Raw genomic sequence first — 13,290 nt, 5'->3', positions numbered from 1 at the left:
CGGACACTTTCGACTCCATAGACACTAGAATACGGACGCAGGACGATGGTCTGGGAAGGAAACTGTAAGAGCAGCAATTATCCATCGAGATACAGGTAGATTTCTTGGCGCGGAGTGTGAGTGTCTTTGAATGATCTCCAGAGTAAAGGCAGAGGATGACCTAAGATGCAGAGAGAAGAAGGGAGTCGAGGGAAGAGTATCATGAACCAGAGAAGGAGGGCGGGGAAGAAAGAGGAAGATTCCATTTATGGTACCGCTTGGACGTAACTCCACGTTCTGAAAGAGTGATGTTTAGAGGGATAGAGCACGGCAATGTTAACCAAGGGCTGGGAGGAGTTCGTTGTCGTCGCCATCGCCATTATTGTCTGTGGTGTGTTTAGTCTTGGATCCCAGCAAGGAGGTCAACATACAAATATCCACAGATGGTGATAGGGCGTTCACCGTAAATCCAAGTCCAGATGAAATGAAACCGCCGCCCGAACAAGATTTGGGTCATTATCCTACTCATCTCCTCATCCTAACGACTTATGTTCAAGTCTCATGGCCATAACATCGATGCCACGAGCCCGCGACCCCAAATACGGTAAGATCATGATGTTGAGAGGGGTTGTAGCACCCGATATGTAGTAACATGATGAATTGGTAGAATTGAAGCTATTCCCATTTTTGACGACGCATATAATGAGGTGGTGTAACATTGGATGACGGATGATGTCTCTGAAAACAATGCCCGACAGGGGAAGCTTGCAGCTGGTGCCCGCTGGAGGAAGCATTCCCCATTGTGCTGGGCAGGCGGGCTAGACCGGGAGCATCTTAGCGCCCGTTCTCCGCAATTTAAGCCTTTGTCGCATTGGCCAGGTGGGGGCCAGTCTTGCCTGAAAAGAGCAAAAGAAATCAGATTTGTGAGTGGTCGCTGAGGTGTCTCGGGCGCGGCAGTCCACTGTACACTAGCATATTGGCCGGCCCCGGAGCCGCGACCACACACCACTGTTTGGCGTTTCAAGCGGACGACCATCTCACCGGCCACAAGACGTCACTGACGGGATCTCTTTCTCGGCCGGCTCCAAATCTTGCCTTTGAGCCATCCTTGACCCGACACGGACCCAAGACAACAACCACCACCACCACCACCACCACCAAAACTACTCCGCAGACGCCTCCATCACCGTCCGCCACAACGGCCGACGATTCGTGTTTCTGGTCTTTTTTTTTTTCCCTGACCCAACCAGCGAGCATCGCATTTTTTTCCGCTTGAGTGTGGTGTGTTGATATACAGAATAAATACCCATTGTTTTTGGCTTCTTCAGAGATCCACGTTTGGCGCTTGAGGTGGTGGCCTTGTCGATATCTCCAGTTTGCTTGTTCCCTTCGTGCGACCAGTCCTCCATCGGTGATTCAGCAAAAACACACGAGACACATAAAACCCAGGTCTACCACAAAACAGCACCCATCACAACAACCAACCAGTCGATCGCGACGACATTCACAATGGAGAACAATACGCCGTCAGAGAATACACCGCTCCTCCCCACCACGACACCATCATCTCCCGACGTCAGCCGTCCCACGAGACCGCAACGAACTGTCACCTTCAACCCCAATCCCGTCACCAAGACCATCGAGCCCGAGGCAGCCTACCGTCAGGCCCGCGCCTCGCATCCAAGCCTACCGCATCCGCCAATGTCCCCTTCAAGTTCCTCCGCCATTAGCACTGGCGGTCTCGGCGGCGGGCCCCCCATGTTATCGGCCCTGAATGGCAAGATGCGACGACGAAACAGCGGCGGTACTATCGGAACCAACCACAATTCCGGCCTGCCCTATACGTCTGCTGGCAACACTCACCTGCCCAAGATCGGCCCCCAGCGTAGCACCAAGAACGCCCAGAAGCTCAAGCTACTACCCAACCCGGAGCTGGAGGAAGATGGCGTCGACGAGGAGAGCGGTCGCGACGTCTACTCGCAGTACACCCGTATCAAGGATCCCACGGCCCGTCGTGATGCTGCCCGTCTCGGCAAGGCGGACCGCGACAGGCTGCCCAGAGTGACGGCGTACTGCACAGCTAGTAGGTACCAGATGGACGGCCTCATGCGGTTTCTCAAGAGCAGATCCAAGAGTCGGGGCGCAAACCCAAAGTTGATCGACGAGTGCATCTACACTCCTTATAGCTACAATCCCAAGCAGGCGGCTGAGAACAACCGGGCCGAGGCAGAAGCCCAGGAGCAACAACAGCTGGGGCATTTCGACCCGATACATTCTCGCAGGCATTCCACCGGCGAGGTGACCCAAGGTGACAGCAGTGGTTATCAAAGTACAGAGGACCTGATCAGCCTCAATCTCAATGGAGGCAGCACCTCCAGGGAAGGTGTTCAGGACATGGTGGCCCAAGGGGTCATCAGCGACGAGAACGCTGTGTCGGATGACCCGCTGGCTGATTTCGACATCCAAGTCCACACTCCGGAAGTCTTCCTCTTTGAGTACGGTGTGGTGGTAATATGGGGCATGTCGGTTGCCCAAGAACAGCGGTTCCTAAAGGAGATTGCAAAGTTCGAATTGGAAAAGTTGGGGCCGGACGATACGGAGACGGAGTACTTCAACTTCTACTACACACACGAATACCAGGCCCGGATCTACAACGATTTCATCACCTTGCGAGACAAGAACAACTACATGACGAAACTAGCCATTTCCCACGCTCTCGCCCAGAGTGTCAAGGTTGGTTCCTCACCTTGCTATACTTGGTGCTTGACAAAAGGCTACAGGCTAACCCTATCACACAGACGTCTCTCTTTGAAGAACTCATTGCTTCAACCATCGAGACGTGCAAGGACATTCCCACGCAGATTGCGTTGACGGGCAAGATCGACCTCAGTCGACAACAGATCAATATGCAGATTGGAGAGCTCTTCATATTGCGTGTCAACATCCACCTAAACGGCTCCGTCCTCGATACACCGGAGCTGTTCTGGGTCGAGCCACAACTCGAACCATTGTACAAGGCCGTGCGCAGTTACCTCGAGATGGACCAGCGTGTCAAGTTGCTGACAGAGCGTATGGATGTCATTGCCGATCTGTTGGCTGTTCTCAAGGACCAGCTAACTCACGGTCACGGAGAGAAGCTAGAGTGGATCGGTAAGCGGCCATGCACACATACACTCTCAACAACATGGGCTATGCTAACTAGTACTTAATAGTGATTGTCCTTATTGCTGCCGAGATTCTCGTGGCGGCCGTAAACATCGTTGTCGATTTGTATGCGGGCGTTGACTAGAAGGAGACAGCAACTCGGGATACAGTGCCAACAGAGGGATGGTCCCTTTGTGATTCACTTCTTTTCCTTTTAGTTATTTTCTGCATGGAATTGGGCATCTTTTTGAGCACTGGAGGAGTTCTGGGCCTAAAGGCGATGAGTTGTGACGTTGTTTTTGTCTGGCTGGATTCTTTGGTGGATAGCATTTAGAAGGGATGGCGCTTCGTAGGGCCAGTGACGAACAAGAAAGGCAGAGAGAGAGAGCCTTGATATGCCGGAGAAAAAAGATCAAAGGGCGTCAACGATATTCTCGTTCTGGCTTGACTACCCGTGATAGACGATATACCAGTAAGACTTCATTTCATTATCTTAACCAGACGTGATACTCTGCCCTCTTTCTTATCTTTCCCCGGTACTTTGATTGGCCGTGTGACATCCCCTACCTCTACTCTTCATCTAATGTTCCGGCAGATACCTTAGGTACTATGGAACCATTCATACGTGCTATGGGACGGTCAAGGCACCAAACAGGCAGGACTGGGCAGGTGCCCGTTGGTGACGTTCCCTTCGCAAACGAAGAAGGAACTGCCGTGCAGCACACGAAAGTGGCAGGCACAGCTTCCGGTTCGCGAGGAAGGTACGACGAAGGCAAGCCGATAACGGAAGTCACGTCTACCGTACCTCTATTGCCTGGGCAGTGAGGACACTTGGGATCTTCCTCACGGGGGTCTCATTACCTTTTCACCCCACCTCGGCGTCCGAACATCATTTTCCTACCCTCATTCTTTTTCAAGGGTTGTTCTTCGTCCTCCAAGATCTGCTCGCAGCAGGCCTGGGAACTTACGTTGATGGGCATCTAGATCGCGGTTTAGATCATGATCTCTGTCAAAATGGAGGTCGACAACGTCAACTTCTGGGGCCATCTGCCCACTATCCTTGACGCGATTGCCGATGCCGAGTTCATCTCGCTTTCTGTGATCGGTTATCCCGATGCTATCATCAAAGCTAACCAGACCAAGGAGGAGCTCTACCATGAATTGGTAGAACACTCCAAGGTTTACCACATCTCCAAGATTGGCCTGACTTGTTTCCAATACGACGAGAAGCAAAAGGGTACGTATGATGGGAATTTCTTAGCCTGGGTGTTCACCGAGGTAACTGACATTCCGAGTCTCAGCATATTCTGCGCGTAGCTTCAACTTTGCCATCACCCCTTGGTTTCTCTCTGCAAACATTCAGGCGGAACTCATCGCAAAGACCGTCAATCGAACGTTTTCCTTTTCATACGACACCCTTCAACAGTTGGCGACAAACGGCTGGTGTTTCAACGAAGCTTGGGAACGGGGTGTTCCTTACTTGACCCGCTGGGAGGCGCAAACAGTCGAGGAGCGTTTCCTCCAGCCTTGGGAGACCAAGAAGCCATTGGACATCAACAAACTAGATGCCGAGTCCCAGAAATTTCGGGCATGGGCCAATGAGCAGATCACATCTTGGCTGAAAGAAGAGGTACGATGACTCCTTCTGGTTTTGTCTGTCGACTTGCTGGTCATCAAGCTCATGCCCGCCTTCCTTCACAGGACAAGACTCTTCACTTAGCAACCCCCTCAGGCGAGCGGTTTACTAGCCTTCAAGTTGGACTCATCTGCCAACTTGTCCACTCCTGCTTTGAGGACTGTCGCGCAACTCTTAGAGATGACAATCGAATCATGCACATCACGAAGCTCAGTCGCACAGAGCTCACCATTGAGGTCAGGGAAACAGCCACAATTCACTAGTCTAGGACTATTTACTGATCGATGCTCACAGAGATCGACGAACCGCCGCATTGCACTGACGCGACAGTCAGGTAAGCAATTCCGATAGCACTTCATGACACCCAGGCCTTTCTGGTTCCACTAACGCTTGTTCTTGCAGGATTTCTCTACGTGGTGGAGGCTCTCCTCGGGGGACATTTTGCCAACGACATCGAGCCCGAACTATGCTTGGCATACTTATTGGTGGTGGATCGTGACTCGCGAAGTCAACTTGTCTCGGCTTTTCGCGACAGACTTAGAGCAGCTGAGAATAGAAACAGGCTCAGACGACCTATCCTGCTCATTCACTCTCAGCTCGACATGCTGTGTCACTTTTACTCGACATTTTTGGGCCCACTTCCGGAGACACTCGACGGATTCACAAAAGAAATACACGACATCTTCCCTCGGATCGTGGACAGCAGGATTCTGTATCCCCTCAACAACTATCCATCTCACTCGTTCGACAGGCACAAGACTTCAATTGAGTTCATATCTGCCGCAGAGGAAGAGGGAGGACCCGTTGTTACACCAGTACGAGGATTCGAATACCAGAACAAGATGGCTGAAGAACACGGTCTTTACGGCTGGTATTCCAACCTCGCATTCCTCAAGGTTGCAGCAAAGAAGCTGCAGAAGGAGCAGTGGTTGAGCAAGACCCGGCCCGAAAAGACGTACGGAAGCATGAGAATGAAGACGAGAAAACCAAGCAAGCTTTTCTTCACTCTCAATCCCTTTGCGCCCAACAGCATTATCAGTCGTCGGTCAAGTGTTTGTTCTTCTGTCGCTTCCGGTATGACTGGAAGCATGGTTGACACCCCGCCCAGTGTTTTCGGTGACGGCAGTGATGAGGAGGAGGAGGAAGAGAAGCAGGAGGCACCTGACGTTCATCGTCTCCCCCCGTGGGAGGCAGTTTTCTGGGGAAAGTTTGGAAACAAATTGATCCTCGACAACGGTGAAATTTTGGCGCTCCCCACTTCGATTCCGCTCAGAAAGACCCGGATTCGGAATCTCTAGGATGATCATCGGGACCTCCTGTATGAGCTCCTTTTTGTGTGGACTTTGGGCACGATTTGTGTGTTATTTACATTGCTTTTCAGATGGATTGAAGATTGGGACCCGAATTGTTTGTGATGTGATGATGTCAACAAGTAATTTGTTAATGGTGTTTGAGGAATGGAGGAGCACATCACCATGCACACACGAGAGGTGTTCCGCAAGAGGTGTAAGCCAACGATGAGGGTTTCCAGCCAAACTCAGAAATACCGTTGCTTTGGTCTGCGGCTGGCACAAGCTTTGACTGTGTGTCTCTAGCCGGGAGCACCAGTGTTCATCATCGATCAAGGCTGGATCTTGAAGAGGTCACGGCCATACCTATCCAGGTCTCTAGTGCAGAATCGGGTGACAGATATGTGATTAGGTCAGGATTTCTGTCTTGTTTGTGTATGTTAGTATCAGACTTCACCTCGGATAGCGGAATGACCAGCCCAGCGGATGTCTCATAGTATTCACCAACCATCTCGAATCGTGTATGACATCTTCATCCCAAATCTCTATACATAGCATATGTTTTTACATTACAAACACAAGGGACGAGAGGTCTCTTTCCTCGTCCCCTCTCGTCCCTGTGCTTCATGTCAGCCTTCGCCCGCTTCTTACAGACAGACGGAGCATGCGAGCTTGGCTTGGCCTGGTCAAGTACGCTGAAGCGTGCGAGGCGGTCGACCTGTCAAGTCTACTTTCAAACCGTCTCTCATTCTCTTTCTCGAGAACTTCGATTGTGTTCGGCTAGATGGGGTCCAGGTCCACTCAGCGCATAAACAACAATTGTACCTCACCACCCGACCAACTAAAACCATCTTTTGATATCAATACATTTGTACACATGCTTCTCTCTTCTTCCTCCACCCACACACTTCCCCATTCCATCTCCCCGGAAGATAATGGTAGTCCCACCGACGTCAACCATCCACTCATCACCACCTCTCCAACCTTCTTCCTCCTACTTCACCAGACCAGCCTACAAGGGAGTGTTGTTGTGTTGTTCACCTCTCAGCAAACATGCCCTTGACGCTGTGGAAGTACTCCTCCGCCAAGGTGCTGCGCAGCTCCTCCTGCGTGAGCCACTTGAAGTCGACCAGATCATGCAGGTTGTCGGTCAGGTCGGCCTGGCCGGCCATGATGCGGCCCTTGAGGAAGAAGATCTTCTCGCCCTTCTTGAGCAGGGCGCCGTCCTTCTGACCAAAGACGGGGCGGACGACGTGGTGGGCTACGGGCACGCGGCCGACGATCCACGTGTTCATGTTGACGCCTGCGGACTCGGCGAGGATGCGGGCTGCGGTCTGTTTATCGTCATCATCAAAGGTTAGTTAACTGAACTTTTAGAAACTGGTTTAAAAGGTTGGTTAGAAGGAAAATGACGAACCTCATGCAACCCCTCATCCGTAGGCACCACGCCCGTGGGGAACATCCACTTGGCCTCCTCCCCTTCCTTGTCCGCCTTCTTCTTCACCACCAGATAAAGCGTCTTGTCCAGCGCGCGATCCAGCCGCTTGACATCCCCCTTCTCGTCCGCCTCCGTCCGTCTCGGCATCGGCTTCTCAACGGGAACCCGATCCTCGGCGGGGATCTCTTCGCCATCCTCCGACACGCGCATCTCCGCATCGGCGAGCAACTTGTCCACCATGTGTTTTCTCGACGACGTCTGCGACCCCACCAGCACCTCGTCGTTCCACGCCATCCGGCCGCGCGGGTTGTACCGACCAATGTCCTTGGCGGGCACGCCGTGGCGCTCCTTGAGCTTGATGCGCCAGTCCAGGTCGGCGGCCGTGTCCTTCTTGAAGTAAAAGTCCTTGCGGAAGGGGGCCGTCAGCCGCTCGTTGAGGCGCTTCTGGTAAAAGTAGAAGGATTCTTCAAAGGGGGTGAGGTCGCGCGTCAGCAGCGGGGGGCGGGTCAGGATCACGCCCGACTTGATGCGGTAGATTTGCGACGAGGTCGAGGTGGCGGCGTGGGTGCCTGTTGATGTGGTGACGGGCGGGTGAGGAGGGGGTAGTGTTGTTGTGGTCGTGGTGGCAGTGGCAGAGGCCTCGGCGGAGTAGAAACGTCTAGGTGCGCTGGCGCCGGCGGTAGCGACGTTTTTGCTGAAGACGGCGGCGGCGGCGGCGGGCGCAAGTACTCGGGTTTGGGTGCGGCATTGTAGGCAGATGGAGCGTTGTTGGCCTGGAACAAAGAGAAGAACAGATTGCGACGGTTAGTTAGGGTGTCTTTAAGCTTAAAGTTTGCGATCCGAAGCCATGCATGGAAAACACCAATTCGCAATGAGTTGACGATCCAAAACGAAGAAAAAGAAAAAGTGGTCCATACTCCTAAGGAGAACAGCTCCCCTACTCGACGCCGACATGATGGGCAGTATATATGACTTGGTTGTTGGACGGGGCCCGGGTGTGAAAACAACAGGACACGGGACGGAGGGAGGGAGGGAGGACCGGTGAATCTTGCGCGCGCGCCAATCCTCAACGCAACTCTCTCTCTCTCTCTCTCGCAAGTCTCGGGGTGGATTCGGGACGGGGTCGGTCGGTCGGTCGCTGCGGCGGCGGGCGGGCGGGCAGGCAGGCAGGGCAGAGCGGGCGGACGGGCGATACACAGCGCGGGAAACCGGCCGTGAACTTTTTCGATGTCCGCAGCCCCACTCTTTCTCTGGGGCCCTCCCGCCTGCCGCGCTGCCGCCGCGCACCGATCAGTCAGGTCCCCTGCTCGTTATTCGTTCCTGGTCGCGACTGAACAATTGAGTCTTGGCAACCCATTTACTTTTCTCACCGCCTTCCCTTTTCGAAAGCTTCCCTTATTCTTCTCCAAAACCAAACGAACCAATCCCCCCCGCTACCCCACCATAACTTTCATGTCGGCTCCTACCCCACATGACCACTCACCTGACCGAAGCGGGTCCAACAAACTTTTGAACTGCTGCAATAAAACTGCGACCAGTCCCCTCCCCTCTCTTCTTCCTTCTCTTTTTTTTTCTCTCTTCAAGGCACCATTCCTTATCATCACGACGTTTCTCTTCCTCCAAAACTGTCCTGATCATTTAGTCCGTGCCGAGAGGAACCACCATGAGCAGACGAATTCGCTAGCGGTACCTGCCTTTAAACGCTCTACCGGGTTGCTGTTAGATAGAATCTGCTTACATATATTTCTGCGATCTCTCGTGACTGGTTTTGCATTGTAATAATACTGCAGACTGTCTTGTGTGTGTGTATTTGCTCTTCTGGGAAATGAGCTTGGCCCAGTCAGTCTGGTCAGTCTCCTCCTTCTCCATGGAATGTACACTATGTGTGAGGAGACTTCGCTGGATGAAAGTCGAGATGGGTCTGGGTTTTGAAAGTGTTATTCTTGCCTTCATGAAATGCTTCCCCGTCTCGAATTTCTCAAGCCTCGTTTTTGTGGCACGCGTGTTGTCTGGCTGCTTGGTGTCCTGTCGATCTATTCCTTGGCTTTGGATATGGACTTTGAGGTCATTCATGGATCGTTCTCCATCCCCGACACTTGCTTGTCGTCACTCCGGTCAATGTCGCGATCAAGCACGGCCACATGATTACCCCGATACTGTTCCTCCATCTTCTACTGAAGTCTCAGTTACGCCGCAATGCACATCACTGCCCAGCTCAAAATATTCATTCCCACCATCCATGTCGCTGATCACGATATATATATGCGTGCTTCATCTCATACAATTATCAGACCTGCCTCCTTGCTAGCGTTCGGACAAGCTTTCCGAATCTTTACTAGGCTACGTATCAGATTGGATGGACGAGTTAGTGTAATATCAAAAAAGATGAAGAAGAATAGAATGAGCAGTCATCACGTTATCAACCGACTTGTTCAGCACATCTTGCTCAATGCCGGAAACCGTGGACTACACTACATAGTCCAAGTTCCTTAACGATGATCAAAATGCAAAAAATAGTCATGTCTGTTCATTGAAAAGATCCTAATGTATAAAAGCTACCGCACGCCAGTTGTCCGCCAGGATATTTACCCAGATTCGCCCCAGCCGGCCCTGATACCATACACCATCTAACATATACATCACAGGAGTGATCAGAAAGTACTTCTCCTTTCTATCATGCCCAATACACAAGCGTCATCCTGATCAACGATGACTGATGCAAAGCTTCCGTGCCAGCAACCGCTTGGATGCTGGACCAAGTTCGACGCCTTTTTCCGCGCTCACACTTTGCTCTGTTTCCAAGCCCTCATTGTACCTGCAATGTAATCCCCACAGAGCTCTGGAACCCCCATTACCGAAACGCCCTGCCAATCGAAAGCGATAGGCATCATGATAGTCGGGCATGTTGTTGGTCAGCTCCCAATGACAACTCACGCCTTCAACTGTTCAACCGCCCTAGTAACCTCCTTGGCCGCAAGCTTCTCCCAGCTCTGTTTCAGCTCTTCGCCTAGATCCATTGCAGGATTCTTCACTTCCTCGTAAAGCTTCCTCGACACATCTCGGTTGATGGCCTCGTACTGCTCCGCAGTGATTTTCTGCGAATGCCAGTGAGGCCTTAATGCTCCCCGAACTATACTGTTGATGCTCTGTTTGACGTCGAGAGGCAGAGCGGGTCGTGATGGCGATGTCTCTGGGGATCTGTGCGACGCATCGGGATGAGGCCGCCGCGCTAGCGATGTCTGGATAGGAATCGATGCCGACGAAGATGATCCACCAGCGGCTGCCGAGCCAGTTTGCTGGCGGGAACGACCGCGCTGTTGCTCCGTGTCACTGTTCTCGGGCGAGGTTCGACTCCTAGGTCTGTTGTTCGGCGAGGACGACCGGGAAGTCTTAGCTGTCGGTGATGTTGGTCGGTTGAGCGAAAAGTTTGCTGGAGCATAGACAGGGGCCAGATAGGAGCTGAGGCCAGGGGAACTCGGCCGGCTCATGACCATCGGCGGTGTTGTTGCCCGGGGACTGACATAGGTAGGAATCGGCGACCCCGTGTCGATGCTTCCTGGAACAGGAAATTCGGGAAGATCTCGGAAGCCATCCTCCTCAGAAGGCGTGCTCATCTCTACTTCCTTGAGCAACGACGATAAGAAAGACGGCGCTGCTTCGGCGGATGCTGATGATCCGGCGGTGGTGGATGAGCTCGGCTGATTCGCCGCAGAGGTGGATGGTTCCCCGTTTTGATGGGTGTGTAGTCTCCGCGTTCGAGGCCTTTTCAGCTTCCTCTCCGGCTCATGGTGTGATGCTTCGACTTCTTCACCACTAATGGAGCGTGACTTGCGCTTGCGACTCGCGGAGCTCTCCTGGTTACCTCTGGCCATCTCAAAAGCACCCCATGCGCGTTCTTCTTCGCGTGTCTGTTGAGGGGACGGTTCGCGCGGGATATACCGACTTTGAAACACACTAGGCATGTTGGTGGTAAAGACGTCTCGAGCCCCCAGTCTAGTGGCGATCATCAGACGCTGCTGCCACCGTTCATGCTCTAGCCTCTCCTGCTCCCTAAGTCGCTGTGAGCGGCGGTAATTCTCCAGGTCTTCGAGTGTTCCATCGTCACCATCGTCATCCTGATAGTCAAGGTCCAAGCTCAGGGCATCCCAAACTCTGCCGGCAATCCTACCCCAAGCACCTTGCCACTCGTCAGAGCGAGCTCTTATCCTGGCCCGGCGCATGCTGCCTTGGGTTCGTGGGAAATAGTAGTTGCCGCGCTCGCGCCGGGCGTTCTGAGAGCCACGACGGGTTCTCGGAGCTGGCGCAAAATCTTGGGGCATCCCATCTTGCGCGTTGATATCCTCACCTAGCACGTCCGCACATTCCATGCAGAACCAGTGGCTAGGCGGGACCCTCTCCAGGCCAATGCAATATGTATGATATGGCACATCGCACCCATCGCACAGCAATAGAACCTCCTCGTTATCTGAGCGGTTGCAGACTGGGCACGGTAGGCTAACATCCTCTTCGGGCTCGGGGTTCTCGTCAAGCCATTGTTGGGGGTCGAACTCGGCTACCTGCTTCTTATCTTCGACATGGTAGGAACTCAGGAGTTTACCTGCCATAGACGGGTTAGCAATGCTGTTCGTTTCCGCATGCACAGTGATTTTCAATGGGAACCGTAAGCGCAACTCACCTCCTATCTTGTCGTACACATGCACCAGGTGGAATTGCTGGCGACAAATGGGGCAGCTATTGGCCTTGTCGGTCCATAGTCGTAGGCAAGAATCGTGCAGCGCGTGGCCACAAACTTGGATCTCGGCTACATGGTCGTGTTTGTTGTCGTGTTTCCGGGTACCTGTGTTGCTGGCGGTTGTGCTAACGGGGCTGTTGTCGCTGTTGCCGGCATCGTCCTTGGGTGTAACTGCGTCTACTTCGATGGATGCGGCGGGCGCTCCGGGCTCACTTGGATCCCCTGTAGCAGGGCCGGCAGGAGCGCTGACGAAGGACGAAGGGAGTGGGTCTGGGGGTAGTTGGACGTCTAGAGTCTCTAGACAGACAATGCACTGATCAGCCATCACGACTGGGATGGTGGCGCGATGCTTAGAGAGGCAGCTTCTGGGCAAAAGACGGGTGATGAAGTCATGCAACTGAAAAGATAAAATATGAGATGTGCAGGGCACGATTGGCAACGTCTAAAGGAGTTACCTGACCAAGCACTCCAAGCAAGCGACGATGAGCCTCCCCTGTCCGAAATGAAATAACGTGGGTAGTTAGGTCACTTCAGGGCGAGCAAAGAGGTGTTGAATGTTGCTATGGTTGGCGGTGCTGGCGGTGCTTTGGCGGTGGTGGTAATGGTGTGTAAGTGATTTGCGGCAGCAGGTGTGGGTTTGGGTTTGTGCAGTGGAGGTGGGTAAGTAGTTTGCCGCTGGTGGAAGCAGTGTGGAAAAAGGTGAGGTGAGTTGCGGGAGGGAAAGACGGCCAAAGTGCAGATGAAGGTCCGGTAGGTCACAGGTCGGATCCGTTTTGTGAATGGTGACGGGATGCCAGGCAGGTGAAGGGAAGCAACGTCAAGCTAGAAAGTGGAATTTCAAGGTTGCCGTGAACGGGCCACTCACGAACGAGCGCGAGAGAAGGTGGAAGCCAACAAGGGACCTGGAACCTGGAACCTGAAAGCTTCAACGAACGGATGAAAAGCCCAGTGTCGAGTACGTAGGTATGTAAAGGTAGGTAGGTAGGTAGGTAGGTACCTAGGTAGGTAGAATCGAGGGGCAGACTTAAGAACCTGAAGAGAATCCGAGAACCTTTGTGGTCCTTTTTTCCAG

At 53.0% G+C, this 13,290-nt stretch overlaps 4 protein-coding genes across 4 annotated transcripts; 2 read left to right on the top strand and 2 right to left on the bottom strand.

Annotated features, from left to right (window-relative positions):
• The first annotated feature begins 1,372 nt into the window (after positions 1-1,372).
• Positions 1,373-3,365, top strand: B0T23DRAFT_128339 (sporulation protein RMD1). The gene is made up of 3 exons (XM_062832145.1): positions 1,373-2,712; positions 2,778-3,129; positions 3,192-3,365. The coding sequence occupies exons 1-3, from the start codon at positions 1,489-1,491 to the stop codon at positions 3,266-3,268; spliced, it is 1,653 nt and encodes a 550-aa protein (XP_062694610.1). The 5' UTR covers positions 1,373-1,488; the 3' UTR covers positions 3,269-3,365.
• A 670-nt stretch (positions 3,366-4,035) lies between these two features.
• Positions 4,036-6,215, top strand: B0T23DRAFT_128345 (ribonuclease H-like domain-containing protein). The gene is made up of 5 exons (XM_062832146.1): positions 4,036-4,360; positions 4,425-4,753; positions 4,825-4,995; positions 5,054-5,093; positions 5,162-6,215. Exons 1-5 carry the CDS (start codon positions 4,123-4,125, stop codon positions 6,055-6,057), a joined length of 1,674 nt encoding a protein of 557 aa, XP_062694609.1. The 5' UTR covers positions 4,036-4,122; the 3' UTR covers positions 6,058-6,215.
• A 743-nt stretch (positions 6,216-6,958) lies between these two features.
• Positions 6,959-8,668, bottom strand: B0T23DRAFT_128331 (39S mitochondrial ribosomal protein L46-domain-containing protein). The gene is made up of 3 exons (XM_062832144.1): positions 8,404-8,668; positions 7,466-8,259; positions 6,959-7,382 (listed from the first exon to the last, which is right to left on the bottom strand). The coding sequence occupies exons 1-3, from the start codon at positions 8,438-8,440 to the stop codon at positions 7,086-7,088; spliced, it is 1,128 nt and encodes a 375-aa protein (XP_062694608.1). The 5' UTR covers positions 8,441-8,668; the 3' UTR covers positions 6,959-7,085.
• A 1,748-nt stretch (positions 8,669-10,416) lies between these two features.
• Positions 10,417-12,543, bottom strand: B0T23DRAFT_395213 (uncharacterized protein; the record flags this gene model as incomplete). Its single annotated transcript, XM_062838175.1, has 2 exons — positions 10,417-12,083; positions 12,162-12,543. The coding sequence occupies 2 exons, from the start codon at positions 12,541-12,543 to the stop codon at positions 10,417-10,419; spliced, it is 2,049 nt and encodes a 682-aa protein (XP_062694607.1).
• Between the last annotated feature and the right edge of the window lie 747 nt (positions 12,544-13,290).

This window comes from Neurospora hispaniola (genome assembly GCF_033458365.1).
Source record: "Neurospora hispaniola strain FGSC 10403 chromosome Unknown B0T23scaffold_3, whole genome shotgun sequence".
Lineage (NCBI taxonomy): Eukaryota > Fungi > Ascomycota > Sordariomycetes > Sordariales > Sordariaceae > Neurospora > Neurospora hispaniola.
Note: the sequence above shows the minus strand (reverse complement) of the source record. Positions and strands in the feature narration are given on the sequence as shown.